This window comes from Schistocerca gregaria, unplaced genomic scaffold, assembly GCF_023897955.1.
Source record: "Schistocerca gregaria isolate iqSchGreg1 unplaced genomic scaffold, iqSchGreg1.2 ptg000286l, whole genome shotgun sequence".
In the NCBI taxonomy this organism is placed as follows: domain Eukaryota; kingdom Metazoa; phylum Arthropoda; class Insecta; order Orthoptera; family Acrididae; genus Schistocerca; species Schistocerca gregaria.
This window is the reverse complement of record NW_026061776.1, coordinates 230,947-252,312: the sequence shown is the minus strand read 5'-3', so window position 1 is coordinate 252,312 and position 21,366 is coordinate 230,947. Positions and strand designations below refer to the sequence as shown.

General features: G+C 39.8%; 1 protein-coding gene across 1 annotated transcript in view; it reads right to left on the bottom strand.

The window, feature by feature from the left end:
• Window positions 1-21,366, bottom strand: part of LOC126305239 (2-oxoisovalerate dehydrogenase subunit alpha, mitochondrial) — a 173,789-nt gene that overhangs the window by 57,569 nt on the left and 94,854 nt on the right. Inside the window, exons 4-6 of the mRNA XM_049992028.1 lie at window positions 11,867-12,028; window positions 8,546-8,690; window positions 1,000-1,203 (exon numbers count right to left, since the gene is read on the bottom strand). Coding sequence (XP_049847985.1) covers window positions 1,000-1,203; window positions 8,546-8,690; window positions 11,867-12,028 — 511 coding nt within the window. The remainder of the gene's footprint in view (window positions 1-999; window positions 1,204-8,545; window positions 8,691-11,866; window positions 12,029-21,366) is intronic.

The window sequence follows — 21,366 nt, the reverse complement described above, 5'->3', positions numbered from 1 at the left end:
CATGTTGTGTGGGAACAGTATTGGCCTTCCAAAACAATCTGCTTTGCAGGGCAGTCTACTGGAGTGTTGTGTCTGAGTAATATCAGCCTGCTTTATTGACCTGCTTTGCAAGACGGCCTGTAAGTCATGGGTAAAGTAAATGATTTTGAAGCCTTCCCCATATGATAGACATGTTACATAAGTAGTATCGGCCTTGTTTATTGAACTGAACGGCACATACATGTGTCGATGAAGATGACTGGGGGCAGATTGAGATGGATGGAGGAGGAGATGGACAGAACGAGGGGGAGAAGGGAGAGACGTGTGAGGCAGGTGGCAGGTGTAGAAGGTTAGTGGGCAGTTGGAAAAAGAAGAGGCAGAGGCAAAGATGGAAAGAGAGGGGGGGAGGAGGATACAGTCAAAGAGAGGGGAGAGGAAGGTATGGTCAAAGAGAGGGGGTGGATGAAATGAGGGGAAGATGAAGTGGACAATGAGAGGGGGTGGATGAAATGGTCAAAGGGAGGGGGTGGATGAAATGGACAAAGGGAGGGGGTGGATGAAATGGACAAAGGGAGGGGGTGGATGAAATGGACAAAGGGAGGGGGTGGATGAAATGGACAAAGGGAGGGGGTGGATGAAATAGACACAGATAGGGGGTGGATGAAATGGACAAAGAGAGGAATTGGATAAAATGGACAAAGGGAGAGGGGGGAGGAGATGAAGAGATTGAGTGAGTGGGGAGGAGGAGATAGAAGCTAGAGGTGTAAGGGCAAGGTGGACAGAGAGAGAGAGAGAGAGAGAGAGAGAGAGAGAGAGAGAGAGAGAGAGAGAGAGAGGTGGACACAGAGAGGGGGAGGAGGATGTATGTTTAATATCTGTGTCGAATACATATGCAGATGAAGCTGGGGAGGAATGGCTAACATGTTATATAAAAGAAAGAAAAAATAAAAAAGAGTATATTGAGTATTACCATGTTTAATCAATAAAGTTAGGATTCGCTCTGCATTTGAGAAAGTTTACCTGTATGTCATTGCTTCAAGCAAAACAGGCTTGCTGTTTTCAAGTGCATATTTTCTTGCGGCTTTTGTGGCATTGTAGACAGCAAATACATCATTTCCATCAACTCTTACGGTTGCTATACCATAACCTGGACCTCTACCTGCAATGCCATCACCTCTGTACTGTTCACTACTGGGAGTTGAAATTGCATACCCATTATTTCTGCTGCAACAAGTATATGTAAAAAAGTATATTGAGATCCATGTTTAACCAAAATAAAAAAAAAATATTATATTTTCTAAAGTGTGCGTGTTGCTTTGTGATCATGATCAGAGTTATTACACTGTTAACAGGTTACCAAAGTTAAAAGCTAAAATAGAAAGAAACTTCCACATGGGAAAAATGTATTAAAAACAAAGATTCCAAGACTTACCAAGCGGGAAAGCGCCGGTAGATAGTCACAATGAATAAAACACACAAACACACACACACAGAATTTCGAGCTTTCGCAACCGGCGGCTGCTTCGTCAGGAAAGAGGGAAGGCAAAGGAAAGATGAAAGGATGTGGGTCTTAAGGGAGAGTCATTCCAATCCCGGGAGCGGAAAGACTTACCTTAGGGGGAAAAAAGGATAGGTATATACTCACGCCCACACACACACACACACACACACACACACACACACACACACACACACACACAAGCAGACATATTTAAAGGCAAAGAGTATGGGCAGAGATGTAAGTCAAGGTGGAAGTGTGGAGGCAAAGATGATGTTGAATGACAGGTGAGGTATGAGCGGCGGCAACTTGAAATTAGCGGAGATTGAGGCCTGGTGGATAACGAGAAGAGAGGATATATTGAAGGGCAAGTTCCCATCTCCGGAGTTCGGATAGGTTGGTGTTGGTGGGAAGTATCCAGAAAACTCGGACGGTGTAACACTGTGCCAAGATGTGCTGGCCGTGCACCAAGGCATGTTTAGCCACAGGGTGATCCTCATTACCAACAAACGCTGTCTGCCTGCGTCCATTCATGCGAATGGACAGTTTGTTGCTGGTCATTCCCACATAGAAAGCGTCACAGTGTAGGCAGGTCAGTTGGTAAATCACGTGGGTGCTTTCACACGTGGCTCTGCCTTAGATGGTGTACACCTTCCGGGTTACAGGACTGGAGTAGGTGGTGGTGGGAGGGTGCATAGGACAGGTTTTACACCAGGGGCGGTTGCAAGGGTAGGAGCCAGAGGGTAGGGAAGGTGGTTTGGGCATTTCATAGGGATGAACCAAGAGGTTACGAAGGTTAGGTGGACGGTGGAAAGACACTCTTGGTGGAGTGGGGAGGATTTCATGAAGGATGGATCTCATTTCAGGGCAGGATTTTAGGTAGTCTTATCCCTGCTGGAGAGCCACATTCAGAGTTTGATCCAGTCCCGGGAAGTATCCTGTCACAAGTGGGGCACTTTTGGGGTTCTTCTGTGAGAGGTTCTGGGTTTGAGGGGATGAGGAAGTGGCTCTGGTTATCTGCTTCTGTACCAGGTCGGGAGGGTAGTTGCGGGATGCGAAAGCTGTTTTCAGGTTGTTGGTGTAATGGTCCAGGGATTCAGGACTGGAGCAGATTCATTTGCCATGAAGGCCTAGGCTGTAGGGAAGGGACCGTTTGATATGGAATGGGTGGCAGCTGTCATAATGGAGGTACTGTTGCTTGATGGTGGGTTTGATGTGGACGGATGTGTGAAGCTGGCCATTGGACAGATGGAGGTCAACGTCAAGGAAAGTGGCATGGGATTTGGAGTACGACCAGGTGAATCTGATGGAACCAAAGGAGTTGAGGTTGGAGAGGAAATTCTTGAGTTGTTCTTCACTGTGAGTCCAGATCATGAAGATGTCATCAATAAATCTGTACCAAACTTTGGGTTGGCAGGCTTGGGTAACCAAGAAGGCTTCCTCTAAGCGACCCATAAATAGGTTGGCATACGAGGGGGCCATCCTGGTACCCATGGCTGTTCTCTTTAATTGTTGGTATGTCTGGCCTTCAAAAGTGAAGTAGTTGTGGGTCAGGATGAAGCTGGCTAAGGTGATGAGGAAAGAGGTTTTAGATAGGGTGGCAGATGATCGGCGTGAAAGGAAGTGCTCCATTGCAACGAGGCCCTGGACGTGCGGGATATTTGTGTATAGGGAAGTGGCATCAATGGTTACAAGGATGGTTTCTGGGGGTAACAGACTGGGTACGGATTCCAGGCCTCACCTTCAGCCCCACTCCCAGGTTCAACCAAACTGCCCTTGTCAAAGATTTACTGTCCTACACTCGTAGTCTCTGCTGAAAATATCAGTTTGCCATGAAGAAAAATAATCCTGATCCCACTCCTAATGATCCAACTCCCCAAGACACTATCCAAACTGAACCCTGCCTGGAACAGTTCCGTCCTCCATCACAGCGGGACCCACCTCCTCTCCCTCAAAATCACCCTCTTCAAACCTTCCAGGAATTTCTCACTTCCAGCCTTGCCTCTCAATCTTCCTTAAAAAACCTTAATCCTACTCCCAACATCACCACAGCCGAAGCCCAGGCTATCCGTGATCTGAAAGCTGACCGGTCCATCATCATTCTTCCGGCTGACAAGGGTTCCACGGCCGTGGTACTTGATCGTCGAGAGTATGTGGCTGAAGGACTGCGTCAGCTTTCAGACAACTCTACATACAAAGTTTGCCAAGGTAATCCCATTCCTGATGTCCAGGCGGAGCTTCAAGGAATCCTAAGAACCTTTGGCCCCCTACAAAACCTTTCACATGACTCCATCAAACTCCTGACCCCCCCGACACCTCGCACTCCTACCTTCTACCTACTTCCTAAAACTCACAAACCCAAACATCCTGGCCGCCCCATTGTAGCTGGTTACCAAGTCCCCACAGAACCTATCTCTGCCTACGTAGATCAACATCTTCAACCCATTACATGCAGTCTCCCATCCTTCATATAGACACCAACCACTTTCTCGAACGCCTGGAATCCTTACCCAGTCTGTTACCCCCGGAAACCATCCTTGTAACCATTGATGCCACTTCCCTATACACAAATATCCCGCACGTCCAGGGCCTCGCTGCAATGGAGCACTTCCTTTCACGCCGATCACCTGCCACACTACCTAAAACCTCTTTCCTCGTCACCTTAGCCAGCTTCATCCTGACCCACAATTTATTCACTTTTAAAGGCCAGACATACCAACAATTAAAGGGAACAGCCATGGGTACCAGGATGGCCCCCTCGTATGCCAACCTATTTATGGGTCGCTTAGAGGAAGCCTTCTTGGTTACCCAAGCCTGCCAACCCAAAGTTTGGTACAGATTTATTGATGACATCTTCATGATCTGGACTCTCAGTGAAGAACAACTCCAGAATTTCCTCTCCAACCTCAACTCCTTTGGTTCCATCAGATTCACCTGGTCGTACTCCAAATCCCATGCCACTTTCCTTGACGTTGACCTCCATCTGTCCAATGGCCAGCTTCACACATCCGTCCACATCAAACCCACCATCAAGCAACAGTACCTCCATTATGACAGCTGCCACCAATTCCATATCAAACGGTCCCTTCCCTACAGCCTAGGCCTTCGTGGCAATCGAATCTGCTCCAGTCCTGAATCCCTGGACCATTACATCAACAACCTGAAAACAGCTTTCGCGTCCCGCAACTACCCTCCCGACCTGGTACAGAAGCAGATAACCAGAGCCACTTCCTCATCCCCTCAAACCCAGAACCTCTCACGGAAGAACAGGATACTTCCCGGGACTGGATCAGACTCTGAATGTGGCTCTCCAGCAGGGATACGACTACCTAAAATCCTGCCCCGAAATGAGATCCATCCTTCATGAAATCCTCCCCACTCCACCAAGAGTGTCTTTCCACCGTCCACCTAACCTTCGTAACCTCTTGGTTCATCCCTATGAAATGCCCAAACCACCTTCCCTACCCTCTGGATCCTACCCTTGCAACCGCCCCCGGTGTAAAACCTGTCCTATGCACCCTCCCACCACCACCTACTCCAGTCCTGTAACCCGGAAGGTGTACACGATCTAAGGCAGAGCCACGTGTGAAAGCACCCACGTGATTTACCAACTGACTTGCCTACACTGTGACGCTTTCTATGTGGGAATGACCAGCAACAAACTGTCCATTCGCATGAATGGATGCAGGCAGACAGTGTTTGTTGGTAATGAGGATCACCCTGTGGCTAAACATGCCTTGGTGCACGGCCAGCACATCTTGGCACAGTGTTACACCGTCCGAGTTATCTGGATACTTTCCACCAACACCAACCTATCCGAACTCCGGAGATGGGAACTTGCCCTTCAATATATCCTCTCTTCTCGTTATCCACCAGACCTCAATCTCCGCTAATTTCAAGTTGCCGCCACTCATACCTCACCTGTCATTCAACATCATCTTTGCCTCCACACTTCCACCTTGACTTAGATCTCTGCCCATACTCTTTGCCTTTAAATATGTCTGCTTGTGTCTGTGTACGGATGGATGTGTGTGTGTGTGTGTGTGTGTGTGTGTGTGTGTGTGTGTGTGTGTGTGTGTGTGTGTGTGTGTAACAGACACACTTTCCACGTCACAGGAAAGATATTGCAATTATGATATATCAAACAAAAAAATAACTAAACCAACCCACTCTGTATCATCTGAGGCATCTGATACAGTAATTTTATACCCTACCAAGTGGGTTGCGACTATGATCACAGCAGGATATGAAATAGTCATAGTAATTCATGCAATAAAATGACTGTGTGTAATGCAATGAAAATGCGTAGTACACAGTTTTCAGTGACAAGCAAGAGGAATGTACTTTAATTAGCTTCATCTAAAATTCTCTGACAAAGTCATGAAGAAAATAAATCTCTGTAGTAAGTCTCAGAAGTTAGCAGTAGTGAGCTTGTGGGCTGTCTCGAGTGGACTTTCACGTTGGCCCAACAAACCTTAACACTAATGGTTCTACAATCTGAAATCAATAGTTGCTTATTTTTAAACAAATTATCGAACCCATATTCAGTTGCTAATATTGTCACTCAAATCTGCTCTATGACAAAAGATTCTCTTTTTCAAACAACTGCACATTCTCATTTACTGTAATTATTACTTTTTGATTACAGCATGATCAAAGGAACACTTCAGTTAATGCTTTGCACAGGTAGGGATCAAAATTTGCCCGTCACTACAGCAAACTGTCATTCTCATTTGACAATATTCGTCCATCATCACATTCTCACAAGATGTCTGTCTGTTGAACAATACACTAGTTATGCACTTAACACAATTCTGTTTCATTAATTAACAAGAATTCGAGGTAGAAATAACTTGAAAAGTTTTCCAAGGAGATAACTTATTTGTTCCACCCTGTATATGTTCACTCTGAATTCAGCAAATATAGCACATATAACTACCAATGTGACAAACTGAGGTATGAACAACAAGTTGTCCTTCCGAAGTTATTTTCTAGTTGTTAGATACTATGCCAATATGTGTTCAAGACATACTTGTAAATGATTCTCAGCTACACGAGTGCCTGTCTGGTATGCCCATCAACAATCACTTCCAAAAAATCCCACTTATAATGTAACTGGTAAATTATTATAGTTTTTGTTTGTTTGGGAAGAGCAGTCACTTTTGACTAATTGCAATAGGAGTGGCCACCACCTTAGTAAAGATGTTGACTGAAATAATGGAGATACTTCATGATTTTCAAAACGAGTTATCCCATATGGAAGGAAACTCTAGGAAGTATCTGATACACAAGTAAAATATAGTCTAGTATGGTAAACAGAGATAAGGCAGGAAAGGGCAGACCAGATTAACAATGTCTTAGTGAGATTTTTGAGTGCCCTCAAGATCACACACACTTCTGAATTTTACATTCCCTGTCAGTCAAAGGAATCTCTGTTTAGACCGATCGGTGTACATCACTTAGCATTTGGATAAACATATCTAAAATATATTCAGAAGTATTTTTATTTCTGTGACCTTTTAATGGAAGTACAAACTGCTTTCACACTAAAGGTGGTGAACAGGTCCAACCTCTCTCAAAAACAAATTTGTCAACATCTAATACCACCAATGAATCAACTCTTGAGGATTCAGGTGGCCTCACTGTTCACAGATAAGTCCCAAATAATTTGTTCATTTGAGTTCAAGCTTAAGCAGTGATATGGAAGGCTGGTGCCTGAGGAGAGGACAGAATGCCATATGACTAGCACACCGTAAGGAAACCCCACCCAATACTGGAGGGTGGCGGATAAGCCTCAGCACAAAGTTTGCAAACAGGGCTTGTATTAAAGCTCCCATTGCCAGCCTGATCACCTTAAGTTGAAGAGCAATGATAGTTTCCAGATATGACCATCAAACTGAAAAATATACTGAACATCCAAAACGGAGTTGGAAATGTACATGAACCTTGTAAAACTGTAGCCAGTCTGTTTGATACGATTCCCTCCTCCTTCAACGAAATGTTGCAGATGGACTTAAGATCCCTAGTGCTTGGTGGACCTTATGCTTTTTGATGCTTTAGGTTGGTAATCACATCAATTTTTCATATAAATTATGCCCAGATACCTCTTTGTTTATTTAAAACTGATCTTTAGTTCAAGGTTGACTGAAAATGTCAGAAGACTGCTGAAATCAATACAAGCCATTTTCTGTGCAGAGAACATGGAGCTCTAGCATTCAGAACATATCTATAATCTGTTATTGAACTGGATGAGTCATGGGTGTTAGGCTGGAGTAGGAGTAGGAGTAGTAGTAGTAGTAAGAGGAGGAGGAGGAGGAGGAGGAGATTATATTGCACACAAAAAGTAGATGATTAAATTGTACACAAGAAGTGAACTCTTATAGGACTTTGTAATTCCGATAGTACACTATTAATGGTTACTGCACACGTGATTTCACTTAAATTGGACCATTGTGGAAAGCTGTTCCTTAGCTCAAAAACAGTCAGGCAGAATCTGGCTAACACAATATTGAGTATGAAATTCGAAGTAGTATCGTAGATTTCCTCACTGTCCAAGAAAACCCATTACTAAGAATCACAGAGTTCTTTGGTTTCAAGAAACCACATTAGTTAGCTGTTCATTTTTGCATATTTCCCCAGCAGCTTGCAAGACTGACACTATGATAGCTACTTTGAGACACAAAAACAATATTTGGAGCACAAATTTTACCAGAATTACTACAAGAATTTAAATCTGATGAAAAACACTTCATAAACCAACAGTTATAATGTTGAATAATACACGAAATCCTTTTTTGTCAGGTGTAACAATCTATCAGCTAGTTTACTCCATTACATATTTTCACTTAGGGGGTTCAAGGATTCTATCATGCTCACTTTGCCCTCAGCTTATTAGATATCAATGAAGAGGAAACCAAAGAGGAAATGTGCAAGAACATTTCTTCTACAGAAACCATGCATAAAATTTTACTGTCAGTAAAAAAAGAGAGAAATTACATTTTAAATTAATATCTCTACAATTTTGGTTAAATAAAAACAAAGGAGTACATGTTTCTCCTCAGTACATACCAAAAAAATATAACAGGGCAATTTAGTGTGGCTGCAAAGTTGAAGGCGGCATGGCAATCTCCTTCACTTGCAGCTCCTTCTCCAAAATATACAATAACACATTTATCATCAGAACTTCTCTTCAAGGCATAGGCAGCACCAACAGCTAAAAAACAATAAAAGTAAGGATTCATAAAATAAATATGTAGACTAGAAGTAGTACTAAAAACATGCCACTTTATTAGTTTGTAATCATTATTAGGTGAATTAACTGCATTATCAATTGAATGGGATGGCAGAAGAAAGTGCAGACCTATGAGTGTGTATTTTGTGGTACTTTGTGTTATATGTTTAGTTAAATTCAAAGCTAAGAACACAAATGAATTAAGACAAAGCAACTTATGTAGTACAATATCTTCTAGTGGTATATATGGAACTACTTGTAACCAGCATATGGTTCATTTGAAAACACAACATGTTGGACTAATCCTTGCTAAACTGAGGTTAGAATTTTTCTTTGTTGACTCTCAAACATAATGTCACTGTGCCACTTATCAGCTGAAACAAGCTGTAGAATTTAACAATACACAGTCCTATTCTGTTACTTCCATTTCTCTGATGATGTTTGCATCAACAGCCTTATTCACCAATGTGTCTAAGTGTAAATATTTATTTTGCTCTGCAAAATCTACTTTAACATGAGTTAAGATAAGTTCAATGGCACTGAGCCAAGTAATGACACATTTCTTCATGGTAATCAACAAGCTTTTTTTGACTGAAAACTCAATATAGCACTGGGCACCAAACTGTTCCTCGAACCAAATGTATTATCCATCTGCAATACGGTTCTTGTATGATGCATTTTAACCCAAATTTCATCTATCCATGTTATATTCTCCAGAGTCATTGGCAGCAACTTGTGAAGGAAATGGCAATTCCAGACCACCTTTTTATTCCCTTAACACTTTTCTCCCTATGAATCTCTTCAACCTGTAGCGAGTTGTCATTAAAATATTCACAAGGATTGTCATAGTTATAGAACCTGCACACAATTCATTTTCCAACAGTGAAATAATCAACTTTTTAAGTGTTAGGTGCCATTTCTTGATGTAATATATAACTACATGTTAATCAAACTTGTTAATATTTGCACACAGCACAATTTCTTCCTTGTTTTTCCACAGATCATAAGAACAGAGTTTCCTGCTGAACTTGCAGTCTCTTCTAATTCGTCACTCTTTACTGTAACTTCATAGTCAATGCTTCAGCCACTTTGTCAATTACTTTACTGACTGCTATGAAAGGGCTCCCACTGTTATTTATCTCTTCAAAGTACACAGTAATCCGTATATAAAGTCATGTGCATGGCCTTCCAAGCTCAGCACCTTACAAGTAAGCAAACAATGTCATCAGAGCAAACACATACTCTAGCTCATGCTTCATATCACTGAGACTTAGTTATGAATGAGGATATTGAAATTTGAACTCATCTATAACACAGACACAAGTTATTCATTCAGCAACACATGGAAATGGGTGCTCGATACTAAGAGATTACAGATGCTCCATCCTGTATTAAGCCTTGTTTACATTGAAGCGAGTGTCAGTGAGCAAGTATCAGCTAGCTAGCATTCTCTCTGGTGTAGGTTGTAGTTATGTGCAAGCAAACAGCATTTGCTATTGTTCTGTTCACATTTGCCTGTGCTCACTTATATTCCGCTGGTTGTTTGTCCTTCAGCAAATCATCAATATTTTTATTTTTTGCAAGGAGAACTACCTTTGTTATTGAATATGAGCTGTGTGAGCAATGGAGTGGTGAGTAGAGAATGTAATGTTGCTAATAAAAGAAATATCTTGGGAGGTTGTAGTACACAAAGAGATCCACCACACAAAATTCCAAAGAACAAACTGGATGCAGCAAAATTGCTGAAGAACTAAATGGTAATGTTAAGAAAACTTTCATTATTTTTGTTGGGCAGGAACATAATGAAGAGGCACAAACTTTTCCATTTTTTAATAAAAAGACTTGGCACATATATTTATTTTGTTTATTAACGTTAAATTAAAAAAATTCAAAAGATCGTATCACGTTCATGTTAACTGAAAAGGCAAAAATTGTTTCTCTCTCAACCAGGTTACCCCCTCTGACCCAGCAAACGTATTACTAGTTATATAATGTAAATGGACAGATAAAAAATTTACTCACAAAGTGGAGGCAGGGGAACACACACACACACACACACACACACACACACACACACACACACACACACACAAGAGGATTTGACTTTTACAAACCTTTGGAGCCAGCATCTCTGAAAGTTTGTAAATGTTAAATCCTTTTGTGTGTATGTTCCCCTACCGCCTCTTGGTGAGTAGATTTTTTATTGATTCACTTGCATTATATTATCAATAATTGATTATTTCCGTTGTTATTGTTGGTCAGAGTATTTCCTACAGTGTAATTTACAAAAACAGCTGTGGTGTTGTCTACCCAAAATGGATAATATAATATCTGAAATATAGCAGCTACTGAAACGCTAAACAAGTATTTAAGACTAGTGCAGTTACCCCATTTACTAATACTGGAGTATAAATGCTAACGCTTCTGTAGGTGATATTTGTCATTGCTAGTTAATGTCCTACTTTAATATTTCCCTTTCACCAGCAGTGAGAAAGTGAAAATTGTCTACTGACCTTCAAAGTTTTGAAATGGGGCAGTTAGAGCTGCAATCGAGTGCTAAGTGCAGTGTCACTAATTGCATGTATATGTGAAAATTGACACCTACATTTATCTTTTCACATGTCACTTTGCAACATTGTGCTCATAATAAAAAATAATCTTAATCTCACTGTTTTGTATCACAATGATAACTAGTGTCGTACAGAGTTCCATCTGCGCACCTACAACTTTAAAACCAAGAAGGATTGGCATGCTTCAATTCTCATTCTCTGATGTTCTCTTCTGTTCCTTCCAAAGTAAACACTTGTTCCCAGGCACAACCGAATGAGAGTGAACACTAATGAATTGTTCTGTGAATGGTTGGTTTTTTGTGTTTGCTTCCATTCACTCATGTGTAAATGAAACTCTACACACTATGATGTAATAATAATTCTGCACATTATGTATCACTTTTAGAGCTAGCTGCAAGGTGCATCTCTACGTTATTCAAATCTCTTAGACAGTCAGCAGCTTTTCTGATGAAGACAATGACATACAGTCTAAAGCCCAGAATATTACACACAATTAACAAGGTAAGTTCACTGAAAACATTTTATATCACATTCCAAATATACGCATAACTAGATGAGCTACATCAAATATTGGAAACAAAGTCTTACCTTGGGGAATCTGTGTAGCTAGAGGTGAAGAAATTGTAACAAAATTTAGCCTTTTTGATCCATAATGAATTGGCATTTGTCTTCCTTTACCACCATCTTCACAATTCCCGTAGCACTGGTTCATAAACTCGTCCAAAGAGAAACCCCTCCAAACAAGAACACCTATAAATAAAAGTCTCTAATAATATGCTGTTCTAAACTCCTATTATAAACAAAATATTGCAACTCTTGGGGAAAGAAAGAAAATTAATGAACATGTCTTGTGTGTGCCAATGGCCCATGGTATACGGTGGAGGCTTTGTGACTTACTGATCAGGGTGTAGGGTGCAATCTTATGTAAAACTTAGTACAGATGGACGATAAATAGTTTGGACAAGAAGAAAATAGAAGCTTTCAAAATGTGGTGATACAGAAGAATGCTGAAGATTAGATGGGTAGATCACATAACTAATGAGGAAGTACTGAATAGGATTGGGTAGAAGAGAAGTTTGTGGCACAACTTGACCAGAAGAAGGGATCGATTGGAAGGACATGTTCTGAGGCATCAAGGGATCACCACTTTAGTATTGGAGGGCAGCGTAGAGGGTAAAAATCGTAGAGGGAGACCAAGAGATGACTACACTAAGCAGATTCAGAAGGATGTGGGTTGTAGTGGGTACTGGGAGATGAAGACACTTGCACAGGATAGAGTAGCATGGAGAGCTGCATCAAACCAGTCTCAGGACTAAAGACCACAACAACAACAGTAAAGATGCCCACTGTCTGCACTCGTTGGTTGTCTTGAGCCATTACCAGCAGATTTTGGGGTGATTTGGTGACTTGGGTAGAGGGAAAGGGAAAAATTCTAACCAAGGTTGGGGAATAAATGAACATTGCTACATTTTCAGAATCTTACAAAGAACTGTTATCTGTCTACTCATTGTAGCTAGGTGGACAGTCTCATCACGTTTACTTAAGTGCCTCACAGTGTGTTGTACACTTAATTAAGAATAACAGTCAGGCTAGATAAGACAATGCAAAAAACAACTGTAGCTGCTCAAATATTGCTCACAAATAATAGTGAACTACATACCAAATGATGCACCATGAATTTCCTCTTCTGGCTAACAGTGGATGCTCTATCAGTACCATCAGTGACCACACATAGGTAAATATGTTAACTACTTAAGGGGATACCAAGTGTAGGGAGGATAGTGGTGCTCCTTAAGAAAATAGCATTTAAGAACAAAAAGAAAACCAATGTATCTTCAGTATGTCTGTTAGCAGGGTGAAGGTGGAAGGGAAATGGGGGAGGGCACTGGCAAGTCACCATATGAGATGTCGATGTTTGCAGCTATCAAGAATGCCAGTCAAAAGTTTACTGCAGTTCTGAAACATGAATCCCTATGTCTCAGTTCCTACTATCATCTAGCAGATGTGGAGAAAAATACCTGGTGCTTTTGTAGTATGTTCCACAGTTAATATCAGTTGTCAACAGCAGTAATTTCCATTTGATATTAGGCCCAGGAAGTTGGTGATGTGCATGAGCACAAGTGAGGTGCATGGGGTGAGCTGAAAATCAGTTAACTTGGCTGAGTGATTAATTTCAATTCCAATCAAGTCCTCTGGCTATACATTGGGTTCAGCCTTCTTGCATTATTCTGAGGGGCAGTGGCCAGATAGAAATATTTAAGAGAAGGACACTAAGCAACTCTGTCAGATGAAGACTTCATTTTAAAGTGATTATTATGTAAAATCCATTTTATGAATACGATTCGGAAGACTTATGAACAATATTTTGAAGATTTCTTGTAAAGCAAAAATCAGTCCACAATTGCAGCCACAGAATCATAGTCTAAAATAATTACAACTTCCTGCATACCTCAGCGAAGCTGCTTCTGTTTACGTTATATATATAAATAACACTGATCGTTATTTTAGCAGCTTTCTAAGTGAGCAGCTTGCTAATATGGACCACATACAATTATGTCAGTCATAAAGAGGTAGCTTTTCCTGAAATTTATTTTAGTGTATAGAATTTATTTGCAAAAATCAAACTCTAGACGGTTATCAGACACTGTCAGCAGGAAAATTATCTCTGATTTTCAAAAATGTACTCTTCTTACTACAGAAGTTTTGTTTGCCCAGATTACAACACACACACACACACACACACACACACACACACACACACACACACACACACACAACTAGTTTCAGTCATTTAAATTGTAATCTTCAAATTATCTACATACACAGCCATTGTGCCACTCAATGTAGTGTACTGTCATCTAGTCATACACATATTTGGGAGCAACTGTTTGAAGATGACACACTGACAAGCAGCATGCCATCAGCTGTCAATACAGACACAGCAAGCAATACCTTGAAACTTTTGTGAGTGTTTACCACAAGCATAATTTTATTATATGATATATGATGTTAGACTGGTGTGTCTTCAAAGAGTTGCTCCCAAATTGATTTGGGCAAATAAAACTTCTCTAGGAAGAAGATAACATTTCTCAAACTCTAAATATTAACCAATACAATGTAATGCTTGTCCATCAATGAAAATCCCATATATTGACCAAGTAGCAGTGTCAGCGTTCAAAAAATCTCAGTATGAGCAATCAAAGCATTACAGATGTAGAGAAAAGCTGCAAGAAAGGCACTGTGCACCATTTATAGGCCTATTTTTAAACACACAAAAACCACAAATGATTTTAACAACTTGAAATAGTGTCGTCACATTATTATGACCACCTGCCACCATGAATAGCGCAAGTCATTTCAGTACACACAGCAAGTAAATTACTCGAAGGCACACCTAGTGCAACAGGTCTCCATGGGTGTTTTGAGCCTTGCTATTTAGTGTTTCCTAGAGCACAAAATTCACTCAGTAGATTTAAGAATCAATGTGGGCCTTAAGATTTTTGCCCAGTTAAGCTCCGTGGGGGGAGGGGGGGGGGGGGGGTGGATGGAGGAGGCAAGAGTGTGCTCTTCCAGTTATTTGCAAGAACATTTACCTCTGAAGCTCTGCCCAATTTCCTTGCTGAAAAATATTACACCCTGAACGTGAAACACTCCTCATATACAAGTGATCATTATTCAGAGTATCAATTTGTAACCAAATGGGCCAAGAGGGCCTGTAAAGAGGAATTAACAATCTTAGAAAATGGTGCAAAACATTCCCTGAACTGCAGCACTGGGCCATTTCACTGCATTCTTTCAATAATGGACTGTGCCTTTGCTGGAAGTAGGATTCACTGAAATGTTGTCCTAGGCATAAATCTTATTTCCCTGAATTATTATGATCTTGATACATACCACTGTAGCAAGTTGGTCAGACTGCAGTTGATTGGAAATCATGTAAATGACAGGCTGTTTCTTTTCGCACAGAACACTTTTGAATGAAATGAAAATTGGAGAAAATGAAAACGATATAAGATTTTTCCCTTCCCCACATACCCAACACTCATTACTAGATGACAGTTACCCACTTAAACTGGCAGTTAGTTCTTTTGTCCTTGTACTGCTTAAGGCCATATTTATGACACAGTCATTATTTAGTGATTGCTAAATGCTTATATTGCTTACATAACACAACAAAAATAACAAAGTTCCCTTTAAAACTATTCTAACATGTTGAATCTGCTGCTTATGCAAGAATAATGAAGCCCTTATTTCTACAGGTTGGGAACACGGGTATCAATATTACTTCTATCATGTTTTTAGAAACTATAAGGGCTTCAACCATCTTCTGAGCAGGATTATAATGCACGTATAATGTTATTCACCTTTAGCAGTACTCAATATTCATATCCAATTTGTAGTAGTACAATAAAGTGTTAATTACTATGTGCTCGTTACTGACTGCTTAAGTAGCATGATATAATACTTGACGTTCTAAAAAAAAAGAGGTTGAACTAACAAGTCTAATGGAAATAAAATACTGAGATTTTTCAAAAGGTTCTCATTCATGTGCATCAGTTCACAACAGTTAGCATAGTTCAACAGAAAATCAAACATCTGAAACATTCAAATCCATTGCAGTAAAGAGAGGCCGATAAACATTTATTAATGAGACTATGGACTCACTGTTAATAAATTTCACAGATGAAGACATCATGGTTACATAGCACAGACTGGAAAATATTATTGACTGAGAACCTAAGTATTCTCTAGAGTGTATTCTGGTGAAAGAAGAAGATTAGGGTTTGATGTCCTATCATCATCTATGCCATTTCAAAGGAACCCTCCCAATATTTTCCTGAAGCAATATAGTGAAATTACAGAAAGCGTAACTCTGAATGACCGGATGTGGATTTTAACATTCATCCTTCTGAATGGATGTACAATGTGCTAACAACAATGCCAACTTACTCAGTTACTCTGGTGAAGATAGTGTCAGCATTTAAGACAAGAAAGTGTGGCATTTACACCTGTTCTGGGGCACCATAATCAACCTCACATTCTGAGGTCTCCTGTCAGGGAAACTGTTGATTATTTTAGGCATCAAGTCACGTGTTGGAGAGATTTCTGTTGATTTGATCAGCATGTGGGAATGAACACCTCCCTGTCCCAGTAGCAACGCTTTAACATACATGGCTACCTGGGTTGGTTCAGACATTTACGAACACAGAAAATTTTTGCACACAGCAGCATCCAGAAGCATGTGTAACAGAAGTTGAATTCATAAGCTGTCTTTTATAAAGGTAAAAGCAGAGGGAGCAGCTACAGGAAATTTTACCCTATTCATAAAGCCCTTTCAAGCTGTATTGGCCTACCTTTAACACACAAAAAACTTTTGTAACATGAAATTATTGCAATCAGTAACATTATCATTAAAGATCGATCTAATGGGACAAAATCACAAGTCCATGACCTATTACACACGTCACACACATCCTTGTCTCAACTACTTACACCTATCAGGATACTAAATCTGAGTACTGAATGATAGTTAACAAGACAAAAATTGAATATTTTAAGGAACCACTCAATGACAAACTGGAATAATGTCCATGACTTGAATTAAAACTACAACACAATACATAATAAAAGTATACAGAAACTGCTTGCCCTTAAAGGCAACTTCATTTAGACTCAAGCAAAAAAAGATGTGCATCACTCAAGTAATAAAGGAAACACCATTTGTCAGTAACAGGGTGGACACATTAAGCAACAAAATAATGACAGTAAGGATTATAGTGAAGCAGATAGCTTTCAGAGTACATGAGAGACTAGTTACAGTTATTGTGTAATAGTTCTTCAACAAGCTTCATATTTTATTAGTTTATCCATTCAGAGAGCACTGTTCCACGACAACTGTATACTGAATTGATGAATAACTGCTTCAGTTGCTAAATAAAGAAGAAGAAGAAGAAGAAGAAGAAGAAAACTTTATTTTACTCCACAACCAGTTTTGGCTTTTAAATGGAAGCCATTTTCCAAACAAATGTGAAACTGAAGATGTAAATGCAACTAAATGTTGCGCATAATGATGTACTGAATATTTAAATGCTTTACATAACAGGAATGTAGGAGTTTCAACATGAAAAAACTTTACATTCAAACATGTACAGTGAACAACAGAAAAAGGAAAATTCACAGTTCGCACGGTGCTGTGTGAAAAACAGTTGAAATAATTACAGAAGTAAAAGTCGAATGGATTTAAAAGTGATGTGTCCAACAATATTTCAGATAAATGGCCTCGTCATGATTAGCCTATTTCAATAATTGCTCTGGGGGAGTGTGTCTTGTGCATTAGCAAACTGTTTTCAATTAATGCTATTGTTTCATTTACAGGAATGTTGCTGTACATATTTGCAAAGTCGAGCAATACGAGCAATTCCACACAACACACTTCCTCCTGGGGAAATTATTGAGACCATTGAGCCACTGGAAATAGTACTGAAGTACAACTACTTTATTTTTAGAAACAATATCAACTCTGAAAAAGATGGGTTAGCAAAACTCTATTGGCATGTACATTTGCATATACTTTTGTCAGTCACTTGGGAAATACCTTCTCCACAAATCGCCCTAAAATTAACTACACAATCATACACTGTTGACATTTTTGTCTTACTCTGTGGTTCACAACACAATTAAACCTACACCTTCCAATGTTCCTATTCCTGCCTCATCATGTCATTCTGCTTAATTTAAAAAGATCTTTTTTGATCTGCAATAAACAGACTCCTTGAACTACCAGTATAGCTGATGAAGTAAAAAAAGAACTTAATTAGTTACGAAAAACAGCCCAGACTGGCTGTCACTTCATGGTAGTTGACAATACTTATAATTTCATAACATCTAAAACAAACCCATCACCACACAATGAATAACTAAATAAAAGACAATTTGTACTGCTTCTTTTCTATGGCCACGTTTCATAAAAATTTATCAATCTTTTTATAAGACGTAATGTACATGCCACTTATAAATCACAAACTTCGCTGCTACTTCTTGTAACACAAAATGGCACAATACTTATACCAAAAGAGTGGCATATACAAAATCTACTGCTCTGACACACACACACACACACACACACACACACACACACACACATACACACTTAAAAAAGCAAAAAACATAAGGAAAAAACCACCTTCTCAGCTCACTTCATACAAGGTAATCACATGGTGCACAGTATCAAAAACTACCTCAATTCTATATACAACAAAGAGGGGATACTTTATAGACATATATGAAGAAGTAGAAATTTATGCCTGCCAGCAAAAATCCAGAGGAAAGACTCCACGAGCAGCATGCACTAAGAAATACTACTTTCCTGGATATATGCCACCCCTTTATTGATTGCTTCCTTTAAAGGCACTCCACAATTTCATAGCTGCATTCACACCTTAGTACATGTTCTTATCTTGTAAGCAGTCCATGTTGCATCTACGAGATGCTAGCAGCCTCTACAGGTCCCTGTGCTCTACCATTTGACTGCTCGCATTACAGGACGTAACTTCACACTTCATCTGGACTCAAGAGTCAATTGCAACTATTTTAGAACTTCATCAGAACAACTACTTTTAGTATGGAAAAGCGTGCAGTTTAAAATTTAAGACATAGAATGCTTTAGTATTAACGGGAATTACATTTTGACAACACTTTTAATGTAAAAAAAAGTGCAGTTTATATAATCATGGCAGACCCACATTTCCTACGATATTATTGGGCACATCAATTTTAAATCTACCTAACTTTTGCTTTTGTAATCATTTGACTTTTCTTCACCCCAGTACACTTCAAGCTTTATTCTCTTTTCTGTACTATAGTGTACATGTGTAAACAAAGTTTTTACGTTGAAACTCCTATATTCCTACTATCTGAAGTATTTATACAGTCAAATACTTTGAGAGGTGGTAATAATCATTGAAACAATAAAAGTAAGTCCAACAAACATGGTCTGGAAAGGAATACTTTCTGAGAGAAACACATGTTTATAAGAAGGGCTCCGCAACACTTTGTTGCACATGTTTGTGTGTGTTACTGTACAGTACTGTCAACCCTGCATATATATCATGATGATTTACCTTCTTCTTCTACATGTGGATTCACTTACGTGTTTACTGTTATTGAGCTGCTTGCACATACGAATGGTGTAATACATTTAAATTTTCTCTCTTCCACCACTTGTTAGCAATGTAAGCCTACTACCTGACAAGTGAAATGGTGGATATGATGTCCTGATCTGATTTAGCAAATGGACGTAGCCCGCAAGCTCGTGTCCTCTACACTGAAAAATATCCAGGTACAGAGTGCCCTCAAATAAGCTGTTTGGTAAATTTTCCAGCATCTGAAGGACACAGATACCCTTGCACCTCAAAAGACTGACATTGGAAGGGCACACACACTCTGCACACCTAACATGGAGGAACATGTGCCATGTTTGGTGGAAGAAGCCCCTGGGACCAGTGTGCAATGATTAGCAGCAGCATAAGGCATGCCTCACTCTCTTATATGGGGAGCGGGTTACTTCATGAACAATTGCGTATTCAGGCCCTAAGGCCACAGGATCATCACACCATATGACAGTTCTGTCAATGGCTGTTGCAGAAGCTTGTCGCAGATCCACTGTTCACATTAAAGATTTCATTTATTAATGAGGCAGAGTTCACAAGAGGTGGTGGTGTCAATTGCCATAACCAGCATGCATGGGCAGATGTAAACCTCCCAAGAATTTCCAGAAAGAAGGCATCAACACTGATTCTCAATCAATGTATGGACAGGCATACTTGGCAATAGATTAACAGGATAATATGTGCTACCAGAAAGGTTAACTGGGGTGCATTATCTGGACTTTCTCATTAATTTATTGCCTACCTTGTTGGGCTGTGCCATTGCAGCAACGAATACAAATGTGGTTCATACACGATGGCGCACCAGCACACTTTTTTCACAATTTGTGTGTACATCTGATGCACATATTTCAGGACCATTGGATTGGTCAGTGGGACCCACGCCTTGGCCTGCTCGTTCCCCACACCTCAAACCCCTAGGCTTTTGGTTATGGAGATACTTGAAGGAATTTGTCTATGCCACACCAATCAACAATCTGCGGACACTATATGGTCGCATCTTCAATGCATGCCAGCAGGAACAACATCAAGAAGGTATACTTCAAAAGACACATCATTCCTTACGCCGGAGGGCACAGGGATGCATTGTCGTGAATGGATGCCATGTTGAACACCTCCTACAAACCCATGTTTATTGCAGAAAGTATGCATTTCTGGACCCATGTTTATTGGACTTATTTTTCTTATTTTGATGAGTATCACCACCTCTCAAGATGTGAAACACTTTTCTTGAACACCCTGTACACTCATTTTTTTATATGTACAATGTTTGGTTGCATTTATGTCAGTTTCACAGCCTAGCAGGAAACGGTTTCAACATAAAAAGTAAAAAATGGTCAGGAACTAAAAAGAGAATTTTGTTGCAACTGAAGCAGTTATTCATCCATTCACTTTGTATCTATTACTAACAGGATTAGGTTAACATGCTCACTAAATGCTGTCCTGGAATAACTGAGACCCAGCCTTTCAAAGTATCTTCAGCAACATGAACATTAGCCTCACTGCAACAGAGGAATTAATATCTACCATCAACATCAAATCTCAAAGAATTGCAGTGATTATGATGAAATACCAACAAAGTTAATTAAACAATGTTATTTTCAGCTTAGTAACATTCTAATTTATTTATAAAGTATGCCAGTTATCATTGGTAAATTTCCTTATCGGCTGAAATATCCTGGACATATACTTCTATATAAGAAAGGGCATGAACACCGTTGAACTTCTATCTAATTACACTTTGAAAGCAGTCTTCAAAATAAGACATGGTTCTTAAAAATTTCTGGAGAACACCAATAAATAAAATTACACTTTATCAGGAGCTTATTTATCACCATCACCTTCAAAATAGTCTCCTTGGGACTGTATACACGACTCCCAGCAGTTTTTCCATGACTTGAAAGCTCCTTGGAATACATTTTT